This window comes from Castanea sativa, chromosome 3 (assembly GCF_040712315.1).
Source record: "Castanea sativa cultivar Marrone di Chiusa Pesio chromosome 3, ASM4071231v1".
Taxonomy (NCBI): Eukaryota; Viridiplantae; Streptophyta; class Magnoliopsida; order Fagales; family Fagaceae; genus Castanea; species Castanea sativa.
In genome coordinates this window covers 56,074,140-56,097,693 of record NC_134015.1, presented here as the reverse complement: position 1 = coordinate 56,097,693, position 23,554 = coordinate 56,074,140, and the positions used below count along the sequence as shown (strand labels likewise).

The window sequence follows — 23,554 nt, the reverse complement described above, 5'->3', positions numbered from 1 at the left end:
TCATAATAAATCTTAAATATCAGATTGAATAAATCTTAAATATCAAATTGTTATTAGCCGTGAGAAAAAATATTTGAAATTATAAATTCAAATTAAAACCAATAAAAAATTAACTCATATTATGTACTTAAAATGATATGGCATCAATTATTAATATCTAACAGCTAATTTAACAGCTGAACAAGTTGTGAAATTTATTGGCATTCAAAGGCAGTGTATGATGCGTATCTGTAATGCATCATCATTATCGCAACAAAACACTGGTTCAATTACCAAAACACCCTCCACTTTTCTAAAAATATTCTTCTTCTTTTTATCTTTTTTCCGTCTAGAAGAGCCTGAGCCTGAGCCTTGAGCCGCTTTTCACATTCCAGTAGAGCATGTTTGTCTCTTTGTGCCAGCTTCAGATTTGGTCACTCATCACTCAGCTTAGTACTTTGGTTTTTTAAGAAACCACTACAGTAATACTTTGGTTTTTTGAGAAACCACTACATTAGTACTTGCTTGCCTCTACACTTGTGTGTGTGTGTGTGTGTGAGAGAGAGAGAGAGAGAATGGAGAAAGCTCTGACAAAAGTGGGTAGTCTAAAGGTTGGGAGCTTATGGATTACAAAGAAAGCCAAGGAAGAGTTCTCTAACATTAGTGAAGACATCTCTGTGAGTGTTTGTGTTTTTATTTTTGTCAGTTTTGTGCAAAGGCTTTACCTTTAGCTTTAGCTTGAGCTTGTTATAAGTGTGACACTGTCCCTGTGTTATATCTGGTTGAAGTGGTAATTTTGGTCATCATGTCTGTAATGTGGCCTGATTCAACTGTACCCACTTGTTGATTTTCTTCTATTCATGAGTTGGTTGTCAGAAATTAGCAGTAGGATGAGAGATCTGTTGGTTTTTTTTTGGGAAAAGATAATGAATTGGGAGAAGGGTTTCTTCTAATGTGAAAGAAAATAGTTGGAACTAGTACATTAGTTGGAGAGAGAGAGAGAGCTCTGAGAAAAGGTTCGGAGATTATGGATTACAAAGAAAGCTAAAGAAGAGGGAGCTCTCTAACACAAGTAAAGACATCATTTTGAGTGTGGTGTGTGTTGCTACATGCTACTGCCCATCTTTGTGTGCTGTGTTTTCCTTTTTGCCAGTCTTGTGCAAAGTCCTTACCTATAATTTGTTATTACTGGGACATTGTCCTTGTGTTATATCTGGTTGTAGTGTTATATTTTGGTCATTATGTGTGTAATGTGGCTTGGTTCAGCTGTACGCAGTTGTTGATTTTCTGTTTATCATGGTTTAATTGTTAGAAATTAGCAGTAGGTTGATAGATCTGTTGGTTGGGAGGTGGGTTTTTCTAATGTGAAAGAAAATGGTTGAAAGGGATTTGTTACTGCGGATGATGTGCTTCAATTGCATGTTTGAAGGGATTTTTGTGCTATGATGGTGATTTGGTAATTAACTAACTCCTGTGTGAGATGGTAGTGAAATTTGAACTTGCTGCAGCTTGTTTTGATTGCTTTTAATTGGGTGAGTCTTCGGTCACACAAAATAGGGGTAATATTGTTTGGATATAGAGTGTGTCTTGATATGTTCAAAATGGCTTTGTAATTTCTTTGTATGATCCCTACTCTGTAACAATGATTAGCATGTTAAATATTGCTAAAAATAATTTATGTTGTTTTTGTGGTGATGACAGAAAAGAAAAAATTTTAGTCTTACAAAGAACTTTTTTCATCTGAAAATCCTGTCAACTAGAGCATTGTCTCTTCAGATTATATAACCTAGATTGTTTATTAAGAAGTGATCAGTGAAATCATATTTGTAGATTGTGCATTTCTAGAGTGTAAACCTCTTGACTCATAATGGCACTGCTTTGGGGATTAATAGAGGACATGACCATTTATAGTCGTTTTAATATTATCACATTTATTATAGCTAACCATAATACTAAGAGTTTTTGCACATCTGTTTGATGATGTAGAATCCATGCTACTTTGGAAGTATTTGTGCTTAGTTTTGAAGCAATTGTTTTCTCCTTTTACTAAATAGTTTCTTTCCATTCCAGACTTTCTCAAACACAGTTGAAGAAAAGGCAAAGTGGGTTTTCAACAAACTAAAAGGTTTGGAACTATACTTGAACTTAGTGTGCTTAATTATGCATGAAGCCTTTTTCCTGCTTTTAAAATGCTTGACATGCTACTTGTTGAAGTTTTCTTCATGTAAATATCCCTTTCAATGTTTTAGTAACTCCTCTTGTATCCCTTACAACAAGAGATGGAAGTGCTCATCAAACCAATGTACAATAAAATTACACTTCTGGAGGAATTATGTGTGATGGAAGCCACAGTAAATGTTTGTGAGTCTGTTCCTAGTTTAGCCAATTTAATTACTTTCCTTTAAAACAAGTGGATAATAAGTTATTTTTAGGCCACTCAAACCCAGAACTAGTTAATTGTGATGAATCTTCATGATGAAATGAAATGTAGGCCTTTCTTTCCCATACCTTTCCGCTTGTACTTTGTCTCCACTTCACTCACAATTGAAACTATAAGTACTTTCATTTCATAAACCCTCTTAGAGCATCCACAGCAGTGGAGCTAAAAATTTAGCAATTTAGCTCCACCAAAAGTTACTTTATCTATTTTACCTACACACATGTTGCAGCAGTGGATCTATTTTAGCTTTCAATACAATAAAATAATATAAACATCACAATAAAATAATATATCTACCACAATAAAATAATACATCTCACTATAATAAAAACACCACAATAAAAAGGTAATGTGAACACAAAATAAAAAATTAATTTTTTTTTAGCTCTCATGAATAGTGCACATTTATCTATAGATGTGCACTGTAGCAATGAGTTAAAAAAATATAGATTTAGCTCCACTGCTGCATGCTTCTTTTTGGTGTTTTGGTGGAGCTAAAATAGCTATATAACTATTTAGCTCCACTGCTGCAAGTGCTCTTACAAGCATGTTAGCTTTGGCTTCTGTCATCTTTGTAAATTTTGTTATTACTCCTATTTCCATTTTGAAATGGTTTATTACGTGGAACTTTTTGTAAGAAATAGAATATAATTTTCATTTTAAGAATTCCACAATTGGCTATATTGTTCTGTACTCTTTCTGCCCTTCTTTTAAAGGTAAGTTACATTTATGATTAGAGTAACATGTATCACTAATTTGAAAATGCCTAACAACAGGAAAGCCATTGAAGAGTTTACCAGATCTCCTTCGAGAGTACAACTTACCGCCCGGCCTCTTTCCCCGGAACATAACCTGTTATGAATTTGATGAAACGAAGGCCAAGCTGGTTGTGTACTTGCCTTCTGTATGTGAGGTCAGCTTTAAGGACTCTGTTATGAGATATGCTACTCGGGTGAAAGCAGTTTTGATGAAGGGAAAGCTCACGAGTATAGAGGGCATGAAGACTAAGGTTCTAGTGTGGGTTAAAGTGACAAGTGTGGCAGTAGAGGGCTACAAGTCTGATAAGGTTTGGTTTACAGCTGGTGTAAAGAAATCAAGGCCTAAGGACGCTTATGAAATGCCCCGTGATGCTGTCAGAGTAGGAGAATTCTGAATTTTGACTGCAAATATTATCATTGGGGGTAGATTACCTAAATTTATTGGTGGTGTTTTCATAAAGTGGGTATTAGTGACCTCTTTTCTCTCTTGACAAGACAAGATTGGACGCACTGCTTTTATGGTTTTCAGCATTTAAATCTCATCAGTCCTAGGGGTAGCATACATATGTTATGCAGATTTTAATGATTGTTAATGCAATATGCAACTTATTTTGGGTGAATGCCCATCAATTGAGCCATGCTATGAATACCAATTACCAAGAGTTGTGGGATGGATGATGTATCAAACTGATGCAAGTTATGATCATAACCGCTGCCTCTCAGTAATGAAACTGCATCATCTTGGGCATTTGCAATTTTTAAGCAATCCTTGTATTTGCATTTTGTTGTATGCATAGTACAACTATATTCTGAATTTTGAAACAAAATTTCAAGTGTGGAGTCTGTTATATTCATAAAACGTCCTTGTGTTTTTTTTTTTTTTTAAATGAATGGCCTGGTTCATAAGGGCTAAGAAGTAAGAACATTATAAAAAGTATATATATTATTTCCAGTCTTCTCCCAATCTAAAGAACCAGTAATGCTCCACTGAAACCAACTGAAGGATGCATCTTGTGCGCTATTGAATGGCTCACAGGGATCTGGTGGCATAAACTATAAAGCTCAACTTCAATCTGATTCTGATGGTATTCTATAATCTAGTGGGCTGCTTAAGCTACAATTGGAAGTTGAAGCAGCAATTTACTTTTTGCCCGTGCATTCTGATTAGCTTTTAGTTTTCTAATTTATATAACTTGTTTATATATAGCTTTTTAAAACCTTTCTTTCTTTCTTCTTCTCAAAAAAAAAACCTTTCTTTTTTATGTACAATTTAAGCACTTCGATTGGATGGAATGGAAGGATTAAGTAGAATGTAATGTACCACTCGGTCTACTGTCCACGCTATAGACTAGCCATATATAGCATGATAAAGATGAGCTTTGTTAGAACCGCTGTGGATGTGTGATGGCAAAGTAACAACAGCTACTTACATTCAGGTGTCCTCAATTACATTCACTTAGGTGTCCTGTGCAACAAAACCCCTCTCATGTAGTTTCTTAGGACGATTATAAATGAACCAACCTGATTATAAGTTAAAAAAGCTTGAAAAAATGCTTATTTATGTTCATTTATTTGGCAAACAATCTGAACTCAAACCTAAGTTTAGACTCGACTATTAAACAAGTCAAGGTGAAATATAATAAATTATACATAATTTATTGATAATAAAAGACAAAGTTTATTTCATAGTAAAAATTATATATAATTTTTTACAATAAAAGGTTGGTAAATCTAATTTTTACAAGTTCATAAACAAAATTATTCTCTTTAATTAACTCATAGTATGATTTCAATGATAATCTAACTATTAATTTTTTGCATATGTTTGTAAATGCATAAAAAAAGATTTAGTCATGGTTTTACTATATATGATAAAATAATAAGTTAATCAATAGCTTGAGAACAAGTTCAAGCTTATTCGACAAGAAAATAAACCAAGCTTGAATATATAATCTAATTTGGTAATAAACTCGAGCTTATGTTCGAAATAAAATTAAAATGAATGGTCCTTACAATCCCCCCCCCCCCCCTCTCCCAACATTATGTGTAAAACTAAAGGCATAAATGATAACAATTATATAGAATTAGCAATTAGGCCCTCCAAAGCACCTGTCCTAGTTCGAAAATGAACTGCTCCTCAATATAGAAATCCGAATACAACACATTATCAACCATCAATTCCCTTTGTTGCTGTTCCAATAATTTTACAATTTTAGTTTCTATTTCTCTACACTTATAAAATCAGCATTATAGAATGGGGAATAGACAATTTCCGATGGTAATGTAAGAATACTTATTGCATAGTCAAATAATGAATGGAATTGCTCAATCAATTGATTGAATTTTGCTATTACTTGAATTAACTGTTACAAGTTTCCTAATCTACTTGCAAAATTAAAGAGGAACTGCATTTGAATCACGAACAATCTCGTATATTGATATGCAATTCTCAATTGTCAATAGGCCGATGATGCACCATTCCAAGAGATCTGACTTCCTGTTTTGGAGGACTTCTTGAAGAAAATGAATGTTATGCTGTTTTACCACAAAAAAGAAAAAAGAAAAAGAATGTTATGCTGCAAAAGGAGAGTTCCAAATTAAAGCATGATTAGTTCCATCAATTATCAGTTAAGTTGCATCATATAGGTGACATAAGTACGGTGCTAACTATAAAGAAACAGCTCTTCTAGGACCACACAATGCCTCAACAAGTTGTGGGATCCGATGTTCTCACAATCACCACAGATTGCATCCTATTTCAATTTCTTTTTACTTCTTGATTGTGTACTCTATTTTTTTTTTAATGAAGTAATTAACCATAGAATTCAAAGGGACCGAGTTATACACTTGCATCAGGGAGGGATATAAGGGCAGACATACCTCTACAAATTTTAATTTAAAATCCAAATTCCCAAAGCGTTGAGTCACCTCATACTCCTCCCGAAGATATTCATATATTTGGGCATATTTTGCATCCCTCCAGGCAATATCAGATCTGAATAATGCGAGAACAAAACAAATATGAGGAGCTGCAAGATTCAAACTTATGAGCCAAAATCGTGTACTCAAAATGCTGTAGAAAAGATATAGGAAAAATGTGAATATACATATACTTGAACATATTCAGAAGTAAGCTACGTTAAGAAACAGATTTTGAGGTTATCCAATCTTTGTAAAGTGAAATTATAGTACATTTACAAAATTCTCAATTTAGTTAGGGTGTTGCTTTGGAAGCCAGAGAAGAAGTTCTAACGACTTCAAAGTCAAGACTCAAGAATCATCATCAGCAGAAATAGCTTTTTGTTCAAGCTTTATGAGCCCAACTCAAACCTAATGGCAAGTTTGTTTAATGAGATAAGACAAGCTAGAGTAGGCAGAACTCAAGTAAAGAACTCAAATTCTTGTATAAATTCAACTAATAAGCACTTGTGATACTGATATTTCATACTTCAACTTTATCCAAGTATTGAATTTATTGATCTGCAATTTCTGCTCACTTGGTACAACTTCAACCAACTGAAGGGACAAAGCCAATTATAGCTATTGGGTCCATGCAGTCACAGCCTAGAATGGTAAAAAGTGATATCCAGTAGGCACTCATTAGGTGCACGGAGAATAGAGATAACCATCCACATACTGAAGAATCACATGAAACAACAATTAGCATCACAATTATATTACCTATCAAAAAGACCAACTTTGAGAATTACATCAGCTAGATTGGAATTAGCCTTCCCAACAAGTTGAAGGAGCTTCTTCTTATGCATGGTAAAAGTTCCAGTTTTCTCCATTCCACGATTTATTTCTGCAAATTCTTGAACCATACCATCAACCTGAAGACAGATAATAAGGTCATTGAAATTTGAAATTTAGTTTCAATCAAACTTCCTCGCAAATTGATAAGCTGTTCCAAGCAATACAAATTGCGTGGCATATGGACAATTAATCTACATCTTGAATTGCTTATATAGAATGGTTCCAACCTAGACAATCTGTAATGCACCAAAAGTGGTTTAAAAGCAAGAAAGCAAGCAACCCAATGCAGCAATGCTCCACTAAAGACGTCACAGAATATATAAGAAATTACCTGTGAAACAAAATAATCCAAAGCAATGCTTTGGCCAAGCACACTTCCAATAATACGGACACCATCAGTATCCAAAGTTTTGAGAACGATGTAGTCTGGCCCTCCCTTCATGTCCTCATCTAACAGTGGCTTCTCTTTTACAGCATAATCTAAAATAAAGACACATAGAGAGCCAAATAGTAAATTACTCACATAGTAGCTAGAAATGAATAAATAAAAGCTTTGGGGAGAATGTTTAGGAACTAACATGATGATGAAGATAATGGACACAACAAACTACAGGAAAGAAACTGACATGATCATATAGCTACAGAGCAGTAGGTCTTAGAATAATAAAGGAAAACAAATAGAGCATCCTTGTACTAAAGAGTTTCATTTAGTTAAACACTTAATCCCATTCTTAAACAAACTTACCATCTTTCCTCATCTCTGGAAGCAATCCAGAAGAATGTCTTCTAACTAGGTCCAGGTAAGTTTCAACTTCATGATCCTCAATATTAAATAGAACAGCAGATCCATACTGGAAAACAACCATATAACGACAGCTGTTCAGGCTTCCCTTGACTCCGAGGCCCTACATGAAAAGTCTCATGTCATCAAAACAAATGATAAACCAATCATCCCAATCATACTATGAACTTTAATTAGAGATTGGGAAGATTTTGTTATTAAAGTCTAGGTACCACATGTACAAGTCCAGTTAAAATGTGTTTGATGGGCACAACCACATACCTTACTTCTGCTGCATTTACTGGCCAATTAGAAACACTAGTTATGCATTTCAGGACCCCCAGGGGGTGGGTGCTGCATGGGCAGCTTTTTTGTAATTTGGAAAATTATGAGCCTAATATGTAGCAACCCACCCCACCCTTAACAAACATAGGCAGCTAGGCCAAACTGACAGGGATATTTAAATCAACTTATGAAAGTTTAATATCAAACACTCAACGTTATATATTTCATAACAACTGAGAAGACAGCTTTGCCCAATGAATAGTTATGAACTTTAATATCTGACCATTTGATTGCCCATTCAATGAAATTAGAAAACCAAATACTGCTATAATAATTAAAACTAGTCCTATGACATCAAGCAACATCAGCTTTGTACTCATTATTTAAGGTAAAATGTTTGAAATTTCTTGATGCAAAAGGAGATTAGGCAGCATAGCAAGAAGTTCTATTTGAGGCAGATAATTTAAAGGTGATGTTGAGGTTCCATTTTATTAGAGATAGAGCCTTGGTGCGACAGTAAGTGCATTCCACCGAAAGTGGATGCATTGCCCGAATAACCAGCATAACATTTTGCAACTCGGATTCTAGTTTCTATAAACATAGTAAGAACTTGAAACCAAGTAAAAGCATCCAATTGTTTCTTGATCATCTTACAGCATTTTCTGAAGGGAAATCACAATATCTGAGGGCAATATAATTTGATGAGCGGGAGGAAGGAGGGACTACGTTGCTTAAATTCTCAGCTTGCATACTCTTCAGATTGATACTGCGAAAACCATGAATCTCAAATCAAAAAGAACAAAAACACACCCTTCAAAAAAGTAAAAAGTTCATAAATGAAGATATTATAGAGCCAACCCCCATAGAAATCAATAATTTTAATCTTTACATACATAAAATTCACACATATAAGCAAAAACAAAACAACACACAAAACCCCAGATACTATGATTTCATAAAACCCAACATCAAACACACACTCACTCACACATAAACACAAACACATGGTATTCAATGAGAAAAACACAAGATGGAGTCAGACCCACATAGGCAAATCACAAAAGGAGCCAAACCCAATTAAGAAATCAAGGAAAAGGTTGAAACTTGAGCGAACCTAGTACAAAGAAAGTAAGCTTTAATGGGAATCTTTCCAGTTTCCTCGTCTTCCTTAGCCACAAACTCGTTATTGTACCCATAATCGTAGTCTGTGGTATCGACCAGGACCCGAGATGGGATTGCGGAGAAGGGTCTTGTTGAGGTGAGGAAAACGCGAAGAGTTGGGGTCGAAGGAAGAGAGAGATGGAGAGGTGTGAGTCTGAGAGGAAGAGAAGCTTTATTAGGTGTGAGACACTTGGTGGATGCAGTGGATATGTGATTGAGGAGAAGGGAAAAAGCTCTCCATCTCCCCATTCACCGGAAAAGGAAAGAGAACTTTTTTGGGAGTTTGAATTTAAGGACTAAAGTGACACTGTGTTATCTCTCTCTTCTTTCTCTATATGCCTACGATGATGTTTTACGAAGTTCATGGGAAACCTCAGTGTGACTTCTGGCCGTATGGATCGCTTGCTTCATGCCTACCATTTTTTTTTTCTTTTTAAATTATTGATTCATTTGTTTGAGCTCACATCAATGATTTATCACCAAATTAGATTGGGTTAAAATTCAATATCTTTTCTTGTCAAACAATTTTTTTTGTTTCCCAACTTTCGATACTAATCTGTGTTCGCGACGGGCGAGTCTATAGCAGGGTAAATTGCTGGCCTAAAGAGTTAAAAGTTTTTTCAAAACGCTGGTACCTAGACTTGAACTAGGGCGCTCTTAGTCAAACTCAAGACAACTACTTTAAAACCAAGTGTCCAACCACTCGGCCAACCTCACTAGGTTTTTTCAAACAATTTTACTTGCTACTTAATTAACTTATTAATTTGTCATTTACATTCTCAAAAAAAGTTTACAGTATTAATTTGTCATTTGTATTTATATCTATAGCTTTATCTATATTTTTATCTAAAAACCAAAATAAAAAATTAGTTTACGTTGATGTGGCAATAAACTTTTTTTTTTTTTTTGGTCATTTGTCAAATCAGCAATTTTCATCTAAGAAATAACGGTGGAGATTGAATTGACACAACATTGAAATGTTAGGAATCAAATTGACATAATTGAAAATTTATTGACTAAATTGAAATATAGTATAAAAAATGGAGACTAAATACTAGCTTGTCCAAAACTTTGTCAATTAAACTAATTATAACTCGTTGTATTTTTAGATAAAGCAACTTGGCACTAAACAATTTCTTATTAGACTTTGTCTTCTCTAAAGTCTAAACACATTTTTTTAGGAGATCTACTAAACATATCCTAATTAAAGTTTGCTAATTTATTTTCTACATATTTATAAATTAAATTTTTTTTATCACTTAATTATTATACATTCATCATATATAAATATTTGACAAAATTGTAGTTTACACTCCTAAAGTTTGGGTAATTTGGATTTTACCTCCTAAAATGTCAAAATTTGGACTAGTTAGTAGTACCTCTAATGTTGCATTAATTGCATTTCGAAATAACTCATTCTTTTAATAACAAGACTTCTTGAGGTAGTGATGTGTTAGAAGGAGACACGTCATCAATTGAAAAAACAACATTGCTTTATTTTTATTTTCAAAACAAAACCCCCCAAAATCACTAAACCTCAAGCGAAAACAACATCATTCTTACCGATACATACGTTTTCTAAATTATACTACACATTATTATTATTTATTTTTTCAATACCATAATTGAATTGTTGTGTAAGAACATTAGGGTTGCCAATATATGTTCATTTTTAAAATAAAAAAAAAATTCTTGTGAAACAAGTACACAATGGTTTATATCTCTTTGGTACAAACGTGATGTTTGGGAATCATTTGAATGGTTGTTGATTGCACTTGGGAGATTAATACACATTTACTTAGAATATGCTGGTGACTCGTGAGCACCCATTGAGTAGCTTAGGTGGTCTCGTGCTTCTATTTGCCCAATACACTAGTGACAATGATCTTGGTTAGGTTGATCATGACGAGAATGCAGTTGATGATGAAGTAGGGGTCAATGGTGATGACTGATGAGGAGGATATTATTCGTTAAATGACTAAGTTAGAAGATAATTTTTTTAGTAGTGTTATAGTCTAGTAGAAGATAGCATACATGATGGATACTAGACATAGGACTCTAACCCAATCTCAATTCAGAAATATATACCTAATCTTAGCATCATCTCACCAAAACTCTTATAACTTAATTGGTTAGCACTTTATAATGTTTCCAAATGAGACATTCAAAGTTCAAATCCTCTCACCCTAAATATTGAACTAAAAAAAAAATCATCTCAGTACTAAATTATTAGGGCAATTTTGATAGCCTAGGCACGCCTCCTTATTCAGAGGATGAGGAGCAGCCAATATAGCCTGAATTTAGGGCTAAAGCTGATATGCCCAAGTGCCTAACCCAGTATTTGAAATGTGGATGATTTTTAATGACCAATTTTAGTTCAAAGAGGTTGTAAGGGCTTATTGTTATAAACGGTGAAGAATGAATTGTGAGGGGTGAGATATAGGTGTGAAAATTGTGAATGTGATACTAACAAATAAAGAAATTGGTTTCTCCTCATGTGCAAAAAAAAAAAAAAAATGTACGCACTTGTCCAAGGGCCTTTTTATGATTGTATGGCAAGTGCAAGGTGGGTTGTTAATGTGTTCCTTAACATTTTGTTTGGTTACAACCTGCAACTAAGGGAAAAGAAAGGAAAATAAATGAATAAGAAAAGAAAAAAGAGAAAGAAAGGAAAGGAAAACACCTCTCTTACATGTGTTTGAAAATAACAAGAGTAGGAGAAAACAGAAAGAAGGAAGAATTACTATGCTTTCCTTTGTTTGGTTTGTAAAGGGAAGTGAAATGAAAAGAAAGATATATGTTTTATATTTCTAAACTTGTTTGAACTTAAGAGAGATAAATTAAAAATCTTGTAGAGAAATATAACTACTATACTTAAAGGAGACCTAAATTATCACTTAATCAGGAAATTTTTAGAGAAATAGTTTGATAGATATCATATGGTGGTGTATATATCAGGCCTAATATATAATCTTTTATCGTTAAGCTTTTTTGATTCAACACAAGAGACCCTAATAATAATTATAATATAACCTATCCTTTAAAAACCCTAATAATAATAATAATAATATAACCTATCCTTTAAAAACCCTAATAATAATAATAATAATAATAATAATAATAATAATAATAATAATAATAATAATAATAATAATAGTAATAGTAATAGTAATAATTTATTTGTTTACAATTATTGGAATTCAGCCTGTTAAATTTCCTAACTAAATTCTTGTGAACAAGTTTATAATTTAATTTATCGTATCTAATAATATTGCTCTTTAGAATGGTTTTTATTTTTATTTTTTTATATATATAAAAAAAATCACATAGAGTAATATTATATTGCCTCAAACTCAATTGCTTTTATATCTTCATTTATTAGTTGGTCTATTAGATAGCCTGGGGCCTCCCAACTTGTTTTTTGTAAATCAAAGAGTAGCTCCGTCCTTGAGAGTCTGTGTTGATTTTTAACTTTGGTAAAGGTGGTGTTGTTTAAACACCCCAACATTTTATACTGATCACTCTTTATTTTTCTCTCTCTCTCTGCAAGACTGAAAGCTAGGGATGGCGAGCACAATGAGTGACTACACCTTGTCCAAGATCATTTGGTTGATCGGTATGGGTAGAGTTTAAAATTTTTACATGTACTGTAGAGTTTAAAACATGTGGGTTGCATGTTTTGTTCATCATGTGCATGTGCCTGTAGGTGTGCATGTGTTTCTTCTTCTTCTTCTTCTTTTTTTTTATTTATTTAAGGATCACTTTATGCATAGATGGCTTAGGTTGTAACATGTGTTTAGAACCTACTGTTGACGGGTTTGTAAACAAAATAATAATAATTTATTCGGACTCTCTCTCTCTCTCTTTTCGTTGCAATAGATTGCAAAAACAATTGGTATCAATTTATTGCAACGATTTTTTCATTTTAAGTTATTGCAACAATTTTTTCTTATATTAAAGCTTCTATTACAACTGAAAATTATAAGTTATTTATTATTGTTGATGCAATAATTTAACACTTTTAAGTTATTATTGCAACCATTTTAACTTGTAGATGCGATATTTTGTTTAAAACTACTATATACATATTTTGTGTATTAACACTTGATGTAATAGACATTTTTTGATGTAGTGCGAACAACAAGTTACAAGCGAAAGTCTTATTCTTCTTCCATTAAATCTTCTCTTCCAAATGATTTGTGGACAGAAGTTCTTGGTTATGTTGCCCAACATCGTTGACTAACTTATCCAATGTCAAATGGAGCTGCAAATATTTTTCAGAGTTGGCAGAGGATTTTAAAAGATTGTAATAGATTGCAAAAGAAGTAATACCAAATTATTGCAATGGTAACTTCATTGCAATAAGCTATTAATTCGAAATTTTTGTTGCAATAGATTGCAAAAACAATTGGTATCAATTTATTGCAACGATTCTTTCATTTTAAGTTTTGCAACAATTTTTTCTAATATATTAAAGCTTCTATTGCAGCTGAAAATTATAAGTTATTGCAACTTATTATTGTTGATGCAATAATTTAACACTTTTAAGTTACTATTGCAACCATTTTAACTTGTAGATGCGATATTTTGTCTAGAACTACTATATACATATTTTGTTGTATTAACACTTGATGTAATAGACATTTTTTGATGTAGTGGAACCAAGAACAGTCTTAATCCTTAAAAGTTGCACTGTCAAAATTGGTCTTAAACTCATTAAAACAATCGCTTCTCTGGCTACATCACGTTGTGGCCTGCTCCATTGTTCAAAGACCCCTTTGATTTCTGTCACACCATATCCAGCTCCAGGTTGTCATGAGAAATGGACATTCTTTGTGCCCCCAAAACATGCCCCATCGGGGTTGTATGTCTAAAAATATATACAACCTAACTATAATTGACAAACTAGTGTTAACTTGGATATAAACTTAAAAGATATTATTTTATTCACTAAGCTGATATTACTTACTCAAATTATGAAATTGTGTTTTTAATACTACGTACGTTGGAATCGTTACTCTATATATTATTATTATTATTATTATTATTATTATTATTATTAACAATAATATTTCAGGATCTCTGATCACCTTTTTTTATATCAGGTTTTCGAATTGGGTCCTACAACTAACAAGTTTCATAGTTTCATCCTTTCCACTCTTCAGTCTCCTCCAAATACTTAGTCATTTAATTTAATAGGACAACTTAAGGTACTGTACACAAGAGACTGTACCTAAGTATTGCCACTATAAATAAATCACTTATTCCCAATTTACCTAGTCACTTCTGGTGTTTAAACACAGGTGTTACTTATCTGCTTGCTCTTCTTCTTGTAATAATCTTCTTCTTCGTCATTTTTTTTTCTTTCCCAACTTGTTTTTTGTTAAATCAAAGAGTAGCTCCATCCCTAAGAGTCTGTGTTGATTTTTAACTTTGGTAAAGATGGTGTTGTTTTAACACCCCAACATTTTATCCTGATCACTCTTTATTTTTTTCTCTCTCTCTTTGCAGGACTGAAAGCTAGGGATGGTGAGCAAAATGAGTGACTACACCTTGTCCAAGATCATTTGGTTGATCGGTATGGGTAGAGTTTAAAATTCTTACATGTACTGTAGAGTTTAAAACATATGGGTTGCATGTTTTGTTCATCATGTGCATGTGCCTGTAGGTGTGCGTGTGTTTCTTCTTCTTCTGCTTCTTCTTCTTCTTCTTATTTACTTATTTAATGATCACTTTATGCATATACGGCTTAGGTTGTAACATGTGTTTAGAACCTACTACTGACAGGTTTGTAAACAAAATAATAATAATTTATCCAGATTCTCTCTCTCTCTCTCTCTTTGTTGCAATAGATTGCAAAAACGATTGGTATCAATTTATTACAACGATTCTTTCGTTTTAAGTTATTGCAACAATTTTTCCTTATATTAAAACTTCTATTGCAGCTGAAAATTATAACTTATTGCAACTTATTATTGTTGATGCAATAATTTAACACTTTTAAGTTACTATTGCAACCATTTTAACTTGTAGATGCAATATTTTGTCTAAAACTACTAAGTACTTTTTTGTGTATTAAAATTTTTACATGTACTGTAGAGTTTAAAACATATGGGTTGCATGTTTTGTTCATCATGTGCATGTGCCTGTAGGTGTGCGTGTGTTTCTTCTTCTTCCTCTTCTTCTTCTTCTTCTTCTTTTATTTATTTAAGGATCACTTTATGCATAGACGGCTTAGGATGTAACATGTGTTTAGAACCAACTATTGATGGGTTTGTAAACAAAATAATTATAATTTATTCGGATTCTCTCTGTCTCTCTCTCTCTCTCTCTCTCTCTCTTTCTCTCTGTCTCTCTCACACACACACACTTTTCTCTGAGTCCTCCTCTGCACTTCTCTCTCAATCTTTGAAACTCTCTTCTCTCACAAGCACTCTCATAAGCACTGCTCTCTCGGGTAATTCTTACATGCTCCAGGAGCAATGCTCCCTCCTCTCACATGAGGGAGCATTGCTCCTAGAGCACCTAAGTTTTTTCCCTACTCTCTCAGTCTCTGAAACTCTCTTCTCTCTCAACTCTCCCTCGTGATTTTAAGTAGGATCTCCGATTCTCTCTTCTCTTTGTTCTCTGTGTTCTAATGGTGGTGGATCGGTGAGGTTGAAGGTTGCTATTTCTGAGGTGGATGGGTTGGCTGTCGTGGGTTTTCTCACTGTGGGTTTGTCGTGGGTTTGAGGTCTGTGGTTTTGATGGTCCGAGTTTGAGGTATGAGGGCGGTGTTCCTACAACAATGATCATCGGATGGTGGGCGTGGGATGTGGGTCGTGGGTTTTGGTGGGTCATGGTGGGCGAGCATTTCGGTCTGTGTGGTGGTGGGTTGGGTTAGTGTGGTGGTGGGTTGGTTTAGTGTGGTGGAAATGGGCTACGGCTGCGATGAAGGGAGAGACAAATGGGTTGCCATGAAAAGGTAGTGTTTAAGCCCAGTCAACCCTTACCGGGCCCCCCCAGCCCAACCCTACTCGCCCCCCCCCCCCCTTCCCCCAGCCTAACCCAAAATTTTTTTTAAAAACCCATTAACATTTTTAACCCTACAAACCAATTAAGATAAAATTATTTTTAAAAAAATGAGAGAGACAGAGAGACGGAGAAAGTCGAGCAAGACAAAGACCGAGAGAGAGTGATTGATTCATTTGTTTGAGCTCAAACTTATGATTTAGCACCAAATTAGATTGGGTTAAAATTAATATATTTTCTTATCAAACAAGTTTACTTGCTACTTGATTAACTTATTAATTTGTCATTTACATTCTCCAAAAAAAAAAAAATACAATATCAATTTGTCATTTATATCTATATCTATAACTTTATTTATATTTTTATCTAACACCCAAAATAAAAAATTAGTTTCCGAAATAACGGTGAAAATTAAATTGACACGACATTAAAAAATTAGGAACTAAATTGACATAATTGAAAATTTTGGAGACTAAATTATGTTAATTAAACTAATTATAACTCATTGTATTTTTAGATAAAGCAACCTAGCACTAAACAATTTCTTATTAGATTTTTTATCTTCTCTAAGGCTTCGTTTGGAAGTTTATAGGAGAATGGAATGGAACAGAATGATCATAAGAGAATGGAAATGAATGGAATGTATTTAAGTAAAGGAAATGAATAGAAAAGAATGAAATGGAATTAAGTAACCTTGATTGGATGTTTTAAAATAAAGGAATAGAAAGGAATGAAAATGAATGGAATGTAAATAATCTTGTTTAGGAGTAACATGGAGGGAATGGAATGGAATCATTTTATGATAATATTACTATTAAACCCCATATTTTAAAATAAATGGTTGAATATATAGGGATAGTTTGAGAGTTTTAATAAAAAATTCATTAAATCTAATTCCATTCTCTCCCATTAAAATCCCAAATAAGGGAATGAAAGAATATTCTAAAATTATTTTTTTCATTCCTTTCCATTTCATTCAATTCCATTTCCTCCTCCCAAACGAGGCCTAATGTCTAAACACATTTTTTAGGAGATCTTCTAAACATATCCTAATTAAATTTTGCTAATTTCTTTTCTAAGTATTTATATATTAACTTTTTATTATCACTTAATTATTATACATTCATCATATATAAATATTTGACAAAATTGTAGTTTACACTCCTTAAATTTGGGTAATTTGGATTTTACCTCTTAAAATGTCAAAATATGGAGTACCTCTAATGTTGTGTTGCATTTGGAAATAACTCATTCTATTAATAATAAGATTCTATTAATAATAAGACTTCTTGAGGTGGTTTTGTGTTAGAGGGAGACACATCATCAACTGAAAAAATAACATTGTTTTTTTTTTTTTTTTTCAAAACAAAACCCCCAAAAATCACTAAACCTAAAGCGAAAACAACATCATTTTTACCGATACATATGTTTTTTAAATTATACCACACATTATTATTATTATTATTATTTATTTTTTCAATGCCATAATTGAATTGTGGTGTAAGAACATTAGGGTTACCAATATATTTGCATATCATTTTTTTTTTTATATTCTTGTGAAGCAAGTAAATGATGGTTTATATCTCTTTGGTACAAACTTGATGTTTGGGAATCATTTGAATGGTTGTTGATTGCACTTGGGAGATTAATACACATTTACTTAGAACATGCTGAAACTCTCTTTAAAAAAGAAGAAAAAGAAAAAAAAGAGAATATGCTGGTGACTCGTGAGCACCCATTGAGTAGCTTAGGTGGTCTCGTGCTTCTATTTGCCCAGCCAAGACACTAGTGACAATGATCTTGGTTAGGTTGATCATGACGAGAATGATGTTGATGATGAAGTAGGGGTCAATGGTGATGAGGAGGATATTATTGGTTAAATGACTAAGTTAGAAGATAATTTTTTTAGTAGTGTTATGGTCTAGTAGAAGATATCATGCATGATAGATACTGGACATATATGATTCTGACTCAATCCAATTAAGAAATATATATCTAATCTTAACATCATCTCACCAAAAGCCTTATAAATTAATTGGTTAGCACTTTATAATGTTTCCAAATGAGACATCCAAATTTCAAATCCTCTCACCCTAAATATTGAACTAAGAAAAAAAAAACCCATCTCAGTACTAAATTATTGGGGCAATTTTGATATCCTAGGCACACCTCCTTATTCAAAGGATGAGGAGCAGCCAATATACCCTGAATTTAGGGCTAAAGTTGATATGTCCAAGTGCCTAACCCAGTATTTGAAATGTGAATGTTTTTTTAATGACCAATTTGAGTTCAAAGAGGTTGTAAGGGCTTATAAGACCAAGTGGGGTTATTGTTATAAATGGTGAAGAATGAATTGCCTGGGTGAGGTATAGGTGTGAAAATTGTGAATGTGATACTAACAAATAAAGAAATTGGTTTCTCCTCACGTGAAAAAAATGTGCACACTTGTCCAAGGGCCTTTTTATGATTGTATGGCAAGTTCAAGGTGGGCTGCTAATGTGTTCCTTAACACTTTGGTTACAACTTGCAACTGAGAGAAAAGAAAGGAAAATAAATGAATAAGAAAAGAAAAGAGAAAGAAAGAGAAGGAAAACACCTCTCTCATGTGTGTTTGGAAATAAGAAGAGAAGGAGAAAAGGAAGGAGAAGAATTACTATGCTTTCCTTTGTTTGGTTTGTAAAGGGAAATGAAATGAAAAGAAAGATATATGTTTTTTATATTTCTAAACTTTTTTGAACTTGAGAGAGATAAATTTAAAATCTTTTAGTGCTTGTTTCCCTTCAATTCCGCCCAAATTGAGCGGATAGAAAAAAGTGTGCCCAAGGGAATTTGTGTCCATACTTTTTCAAACAAAGGAAATGACGTGTTTTTCCTTAATTTCTCTTCTCCCCCCCCCCCCCCCTTCCAAATATAGCATAAGAGTCTATTTGGAACGAAGGGGAATGGAGGAGAGGAGAGGGAAGAGGTGGATGCCCCTCCTCTTCTCTCTCTCTCCATCTCCCTCTATCCAAACATATGGCAAAAGTTTAGGAAGGATTACATGATAAAGCTAGTGGACATAAAAGAAAGTATAAGAGCATACTACCAAGCAGAAGTTTCTATGGACAAAGCATTCAAAGCTAGGCATAGTACAAATGAAACACCCCAAGGAAGTTTTTAAAATCAATTTGAAGGGATTAGAGATTACTATGAAAAACTTAAGGGCTTCAAATCAGGCAGTATTTGGCATGAATTTATGTATGCCTTGATTTGTGTAGAAAGGGTTTTACTTGATGGATGTAGACTAGTATCAATCTCTAAGACTTTGTATGGACAACTAGATTAATTATGGACACAAACATAACGACCGTTTTGAAAATGGAAGTAAACTTGGTGGACAAAAAAAAAATCTCAATTTTAAATTATCAAAATGAAAATTGTCTAAAACTCTAAGAATTAAAAGAATAATTTAGTATTGTCAAAAATCTTGTAATTAAATTGACATAATCTAATTTTTTCAAATGTGACGTTTATAGTTCAAATTTCGTTTATCAAATAAAAAAAGTTTAATCTAATCTCAGTCTTGTTTTTTTTTGGGTACACAAAAAGAAAGGAATTGATAAAATAAATTCTAAGCCTACGTGTTAGAAAAAGGTTGTTTTGTATTGTTGTACACTCCAACTAGTCTTGTTTCAATGGACATCATTATTAGAGCATTCACAGCAGTGGAGCTAAATAGCTATATTGCTATTTTAGCTCCACTCAAACCACAAAATTCCATACACAGCAGTGGAGGCAAAGCTAAATTTTTTTAGCTTTGCGCTACAGTGCTCATGTATCAATACATGAGCACTGTAGCTGAAAGTTATAAAAAAAATACTATTTTATTCGACTCCCTGCTCCTGGCTTTCATTTCACGCTCTCTCTCCTCGCTTCAGTCACTCCGGAAAGCTCATCAATTTCAGTCTCTCCTTCTTTGAAGCTCACCGCCCTCTCTGAAGCTCACCGTCGTTGGGTTGTGGATTGTGCTCCGGCCTCGTGGATCGAAGTGGCTTTCCGTGGACTGGAGTGCTTGCTTGTGGATTGGAGTGGTGGGTTTCGGCGTACCGGCGTGGGTTTTGGCGTATCGGCATGGTGGGCTTCGTGGTGGGTTTCGGCGTCTCGGCGTGGTGGGCTTCGTGGTGTGTTTCGGCGTCTCGGCGTGGGTTCCGGCGTCTCGGCGTGGTGGGTTTCGGCGTCTCGGTGTGGGTTCCGGCGTATTGGTGTGGTGGGTTTCGGCGTACCAGCGAGGGTTTCGGCGTATCGGCGTGGTGGGCTTCATGGTGGGTTTCGGCGTCTCGGCGTGGTGGGCTTCGTGGTGTGTTTCGGCGTCTCGGCGTGGGTTCCGGCGTCTCGGCGTGGTGGGTTTCGGCGTCTCGGTGTGGGTTCCGGCGTATTGGTGTGGTGGGTTTCGGCGTACCGGCGAGGTGAGTTTCAGTTTTGGGTTGTTGGATTTTCGGGTTCCTGAGTTTGGTTTGTGGTGACTGTGTATTTGTATTATTTTATTGTAGAAGATGTATTATTTTATTGTGATGTTTATATTATTTTATTGCGTTGAAAGTTAAAATAGATCCACTGCTGCAGCATATTTTGCAAAATGAATAGCTAAAATAGATAAAGTAACTTTTTGTGGAACTAAAAAGCTAAATTTTTAGCTCCACTGCTGTGAATGCTCTTATGTTTTACAATTTGAAAGGTCGTTGCTAATATTAGGTGATAAATTAAATGTAGTACTTGCATTGAAAACATAAGAATAAAATTGTCGTGTTTAGCAAAAAAAATAAAATAAAATTGTCGTTCAAGACCAAATATCAAACGACATCGTTATCCCCAACGGTGGCAAACACACAATTCACAAACATCACTGTTGTCCAGCTCCTGAAAAACAACGAAGACCCAAAAAGACAGCCACCGAAGTGAGTGAGTGAGAGAGAGAGAGAGAGAAAGAAATGGCGATTTCTGGGGATCTAAGGGTCTCTGCAACACTGGGCTCGTACCATTCACACCCTCTTCGAAGCTCTTTGCGCCCTTCTAAGGTTTCAGCACTTTGCACCCTTTTATTGTTCCTCACTGCTAATTCTCTATGAATTTTTGTCTATTTTTTTCTTGAATTCTATCTGGGTTTCATGCAATTTATTCTATCTTTTCCTTGTTTTCCTGATTAATTCACTTGAAGGGGTCAAGAAAAAACTGGAAATGTAGGATCTTGTAACTGGTTTGAGGGTTGGAGTTGTAATTTTGAGATTCCTCATTTTCTTCTACTTTTCCTTAGCTACCAAACAGAGCTTTGATAATTTGAATTAATGGGTTTCTTTTAAAAAAATTTAAAAAAAAATTCTGGTTCATATGGTAGTAGCTGAAAGGAATGTTGTATATTATTGGTAGTAAAGTCAGGGTCTTTTTGATAATTTTTATGTGTTATTCTTCAAATTTCAAGTTGAACACATCAACATGGAAAGAGTATTTAGAGTGAATTTAGAATGAATTTTGAATTTGCTAAGATATTTTGTTCACAGCTAGTCCCAAACCCTGAAAAAAGAGGAGGGTTGCTATAGGTTGAGAGCTAGACTAATATTTAGACACTCTATTATGAATAAATCCACTACAAATACACATTAGCTGTTGGGCGTCTCCTAAATACATCTGGTTGACCCTGACTAGATTGTTGATTGTTGAGGAATTGCAGCCAATCCCAAAATTTTGGGACTAAAGCTTGATTGATTGTTGTTATTGTTTTCTGATTGCAGTGTAATATTTAGGGTAGACTAAAGAATATTCTTAACTTGATGAATATTGTGATTTTCGTAGTGACAATAATAGTATTGATTAGGTTTTTATTAAAGTCAATAGTTTCTTCTTCGTTTTTTTTTTTTGGGGGGGGGGGGGGGGGGAGGTACATTTAGTGCTATTTGGTAGTACAACTGATTTAATTTTGGAGATGTATGGAAAGTGCATCATTGTTTATCCTTCTGTTTGAGAATCATCGTTATTTTGCAATTTAGTGGCAGTCATGGTTCTATGGACTAATAAGGGCATTGGGGTGAAAGAGATACAAGATGTTGTGTGTTTAAACATGGACATGTTACATATCATGTGTATGGTTAGAGGGTTTATAGATATTATGCAAAGACTTTGAACTGTTTTAAGTCTTAAAACTTTTTTGCTGTGTTATAGGTAGAGTTCTCAGGTTTCCTGAATGGAGGATCCAGCATATCTGATATCACATCCAAATGGCCCAGCATGGTACTTGATAACCACAATATGCGTGGTCATTCCAAGCAAATTCCGGGTGCCACTGGAGATTATAAGCTGTCGCCAAAGTCCATCAGCCAAGCAGCTGAGAGCTTCCTCCTTGATGCCATTAACATGAGCTTCCTAGAGCGTTTAAACTTGGCTTGGAAGATAGTGTTCCCATCACCAATGTCTAGGAAGAACTCTAATGCTAGGATTGCCAAGCAGCGCTTGAAGATGATTCTTTTCTCTGACCGATGTGCAGTTAGTGATGAGGCCAAACAAAAGATTGTCAAGAACATTGTGCAGTCTCTATCAGATTTCGTGGAGATAGAATCACGGGATAAAGTTCAGCTGAGTGTCTCTGCTGATTCAGATCTTGGAACCATTTATTCTGTCACAGTGCCAGTGCGGAGAGTGAAACCAGAATATCAAGATTTGGATGAGGCTGGAACAATAACAAATATTGAGTACAAAGATACTGGAGACACATCAGGTTCTGTGGATGTTAGGTTTGATTTCTTTATTCCAGATGAAAGGTCCTACTGATTTCTTAGCACAAAAAGACCCATGATTGTTGGCTGGTATCAATAAGTTCGTCTTTGGATCCATAGCTAGTGAACCAATATCTGTAAATATGTGGTGCTTTAACAGCGTGAAAGTTTTGATGCTTTACAATTTGTAGTCTAATTTGATGTTTGGCTTATAATGACTTTGGGGTGCAGATCTGTTCATTGCACATTCATGTTAGATTTTGTTTTTTCACATTTTGATTTCTAATGTGTGTATTTGCTCATCACAATTACATTAGATTTTACGTGTGCCTGCTTTTAACTATATAATACTTGAGTCCAACAAAAGTTGGTTTATGGTGTTTATGTCTTTATGAAGGTCAATTGAAATCCTTGAGAGGACTTTGTTGCTAACAAATTGTTGGGTTCTATTTAGGGGTGACAAAGTAAGCCCAAACTCATTTGCCCACCCAAACCCACTCACTCTAATTGAACCCAAATTCACCAAATTATTAGTTGGGATAAATGGGCATCAACTCAATTAGACCCAGTGATTATTGAGTTTTAACTAAAAACCCATTGGGACCCATTTAACCCAAAAACAATATACCCAAATTCAACC

At 34.3% G+C, this 23,554-nt stretch overlaps 3 protein-coding genes across 3 annotated transcripts; 2 read left to right on the top strand and 1 right to left on the bottom strand.

Annotated features, from left to right (window-relative positions):
- Window positions 1-286: 286 nt before the first annotated feature.
- LOC142630032 (uncharacterized protein At5g01610) lies at window positions 287-4,036 on the top strand. The gene is made up of 3 exons (XM_075804086.1): window positions 287-656; window positions 2,050-2,104; window positions 3,196-4,036. Exons 1-3 carry the CDS (start codon window positions 555-557, stop codon window positions 3,570-3,572), a joined length of 534 nt encoding a protein of 177 aa, XP_075660201.1. The 5' UTR covers window positions 287-554; the 3' UTR covers window positions 3,573-4,036.
- A 1,284-nt stretch (window positions 4,037-5,320) lies between these two features.
- On the bottom strand, window positions 5,321-9,548 carry LOC142627181 (protein RETARDED ROOT GROWTH, mitochondrial). The gene is made up of 7 exons (XM_075800980.1): window positions 9,114-9,548; window positions 8,654-8,765; window positions 7,679-7,838; window positions 7,265-7,413; window positions 6,859-7,010; window positions 6,058-6,172; window positions 5,321-5,712 (listed from the first exon to the last, which is right to left on the bottom strand). The coding sequence occupies exons 1-7, from the start codon at window positions 9,407-9,409 to the stop codon at window positions 5,572-5,574; spliced, it is 1,125 nt and encodes a 374-aa protein (XP_075657095.1). The 5' UTR covers window positions 9,410-9,548; the 3' UTR covers window positions 5,321-5,571.
- An 11,473-nt stretch (window positions 9,549-21,021) lies between these two features.
- On the top strand, window positions 21,022-23,235 carry LOC142627197 (cell division topological specificity factor homolog, chloroplastic). Its single transcript, XM_075801004.1, has 2 exons — window positions 21,022-21,225; window positions 22,364-23,235. The coding sequence occupies exons 1-2, from the start codon at window positions 21,139-21,141 to the stop codon at window positions 22,967-22,969; spliced, it is 693 nt and encodes a 230-aa protein (XP_075657119.1). The 5' UTR covers window positions 21,022-21,138; the 3' UTR covers window positions 22,970-23,235.
- The last annotated feature ends 319 nt before the right edge of the window (window positions 23,236-23,554 follow it).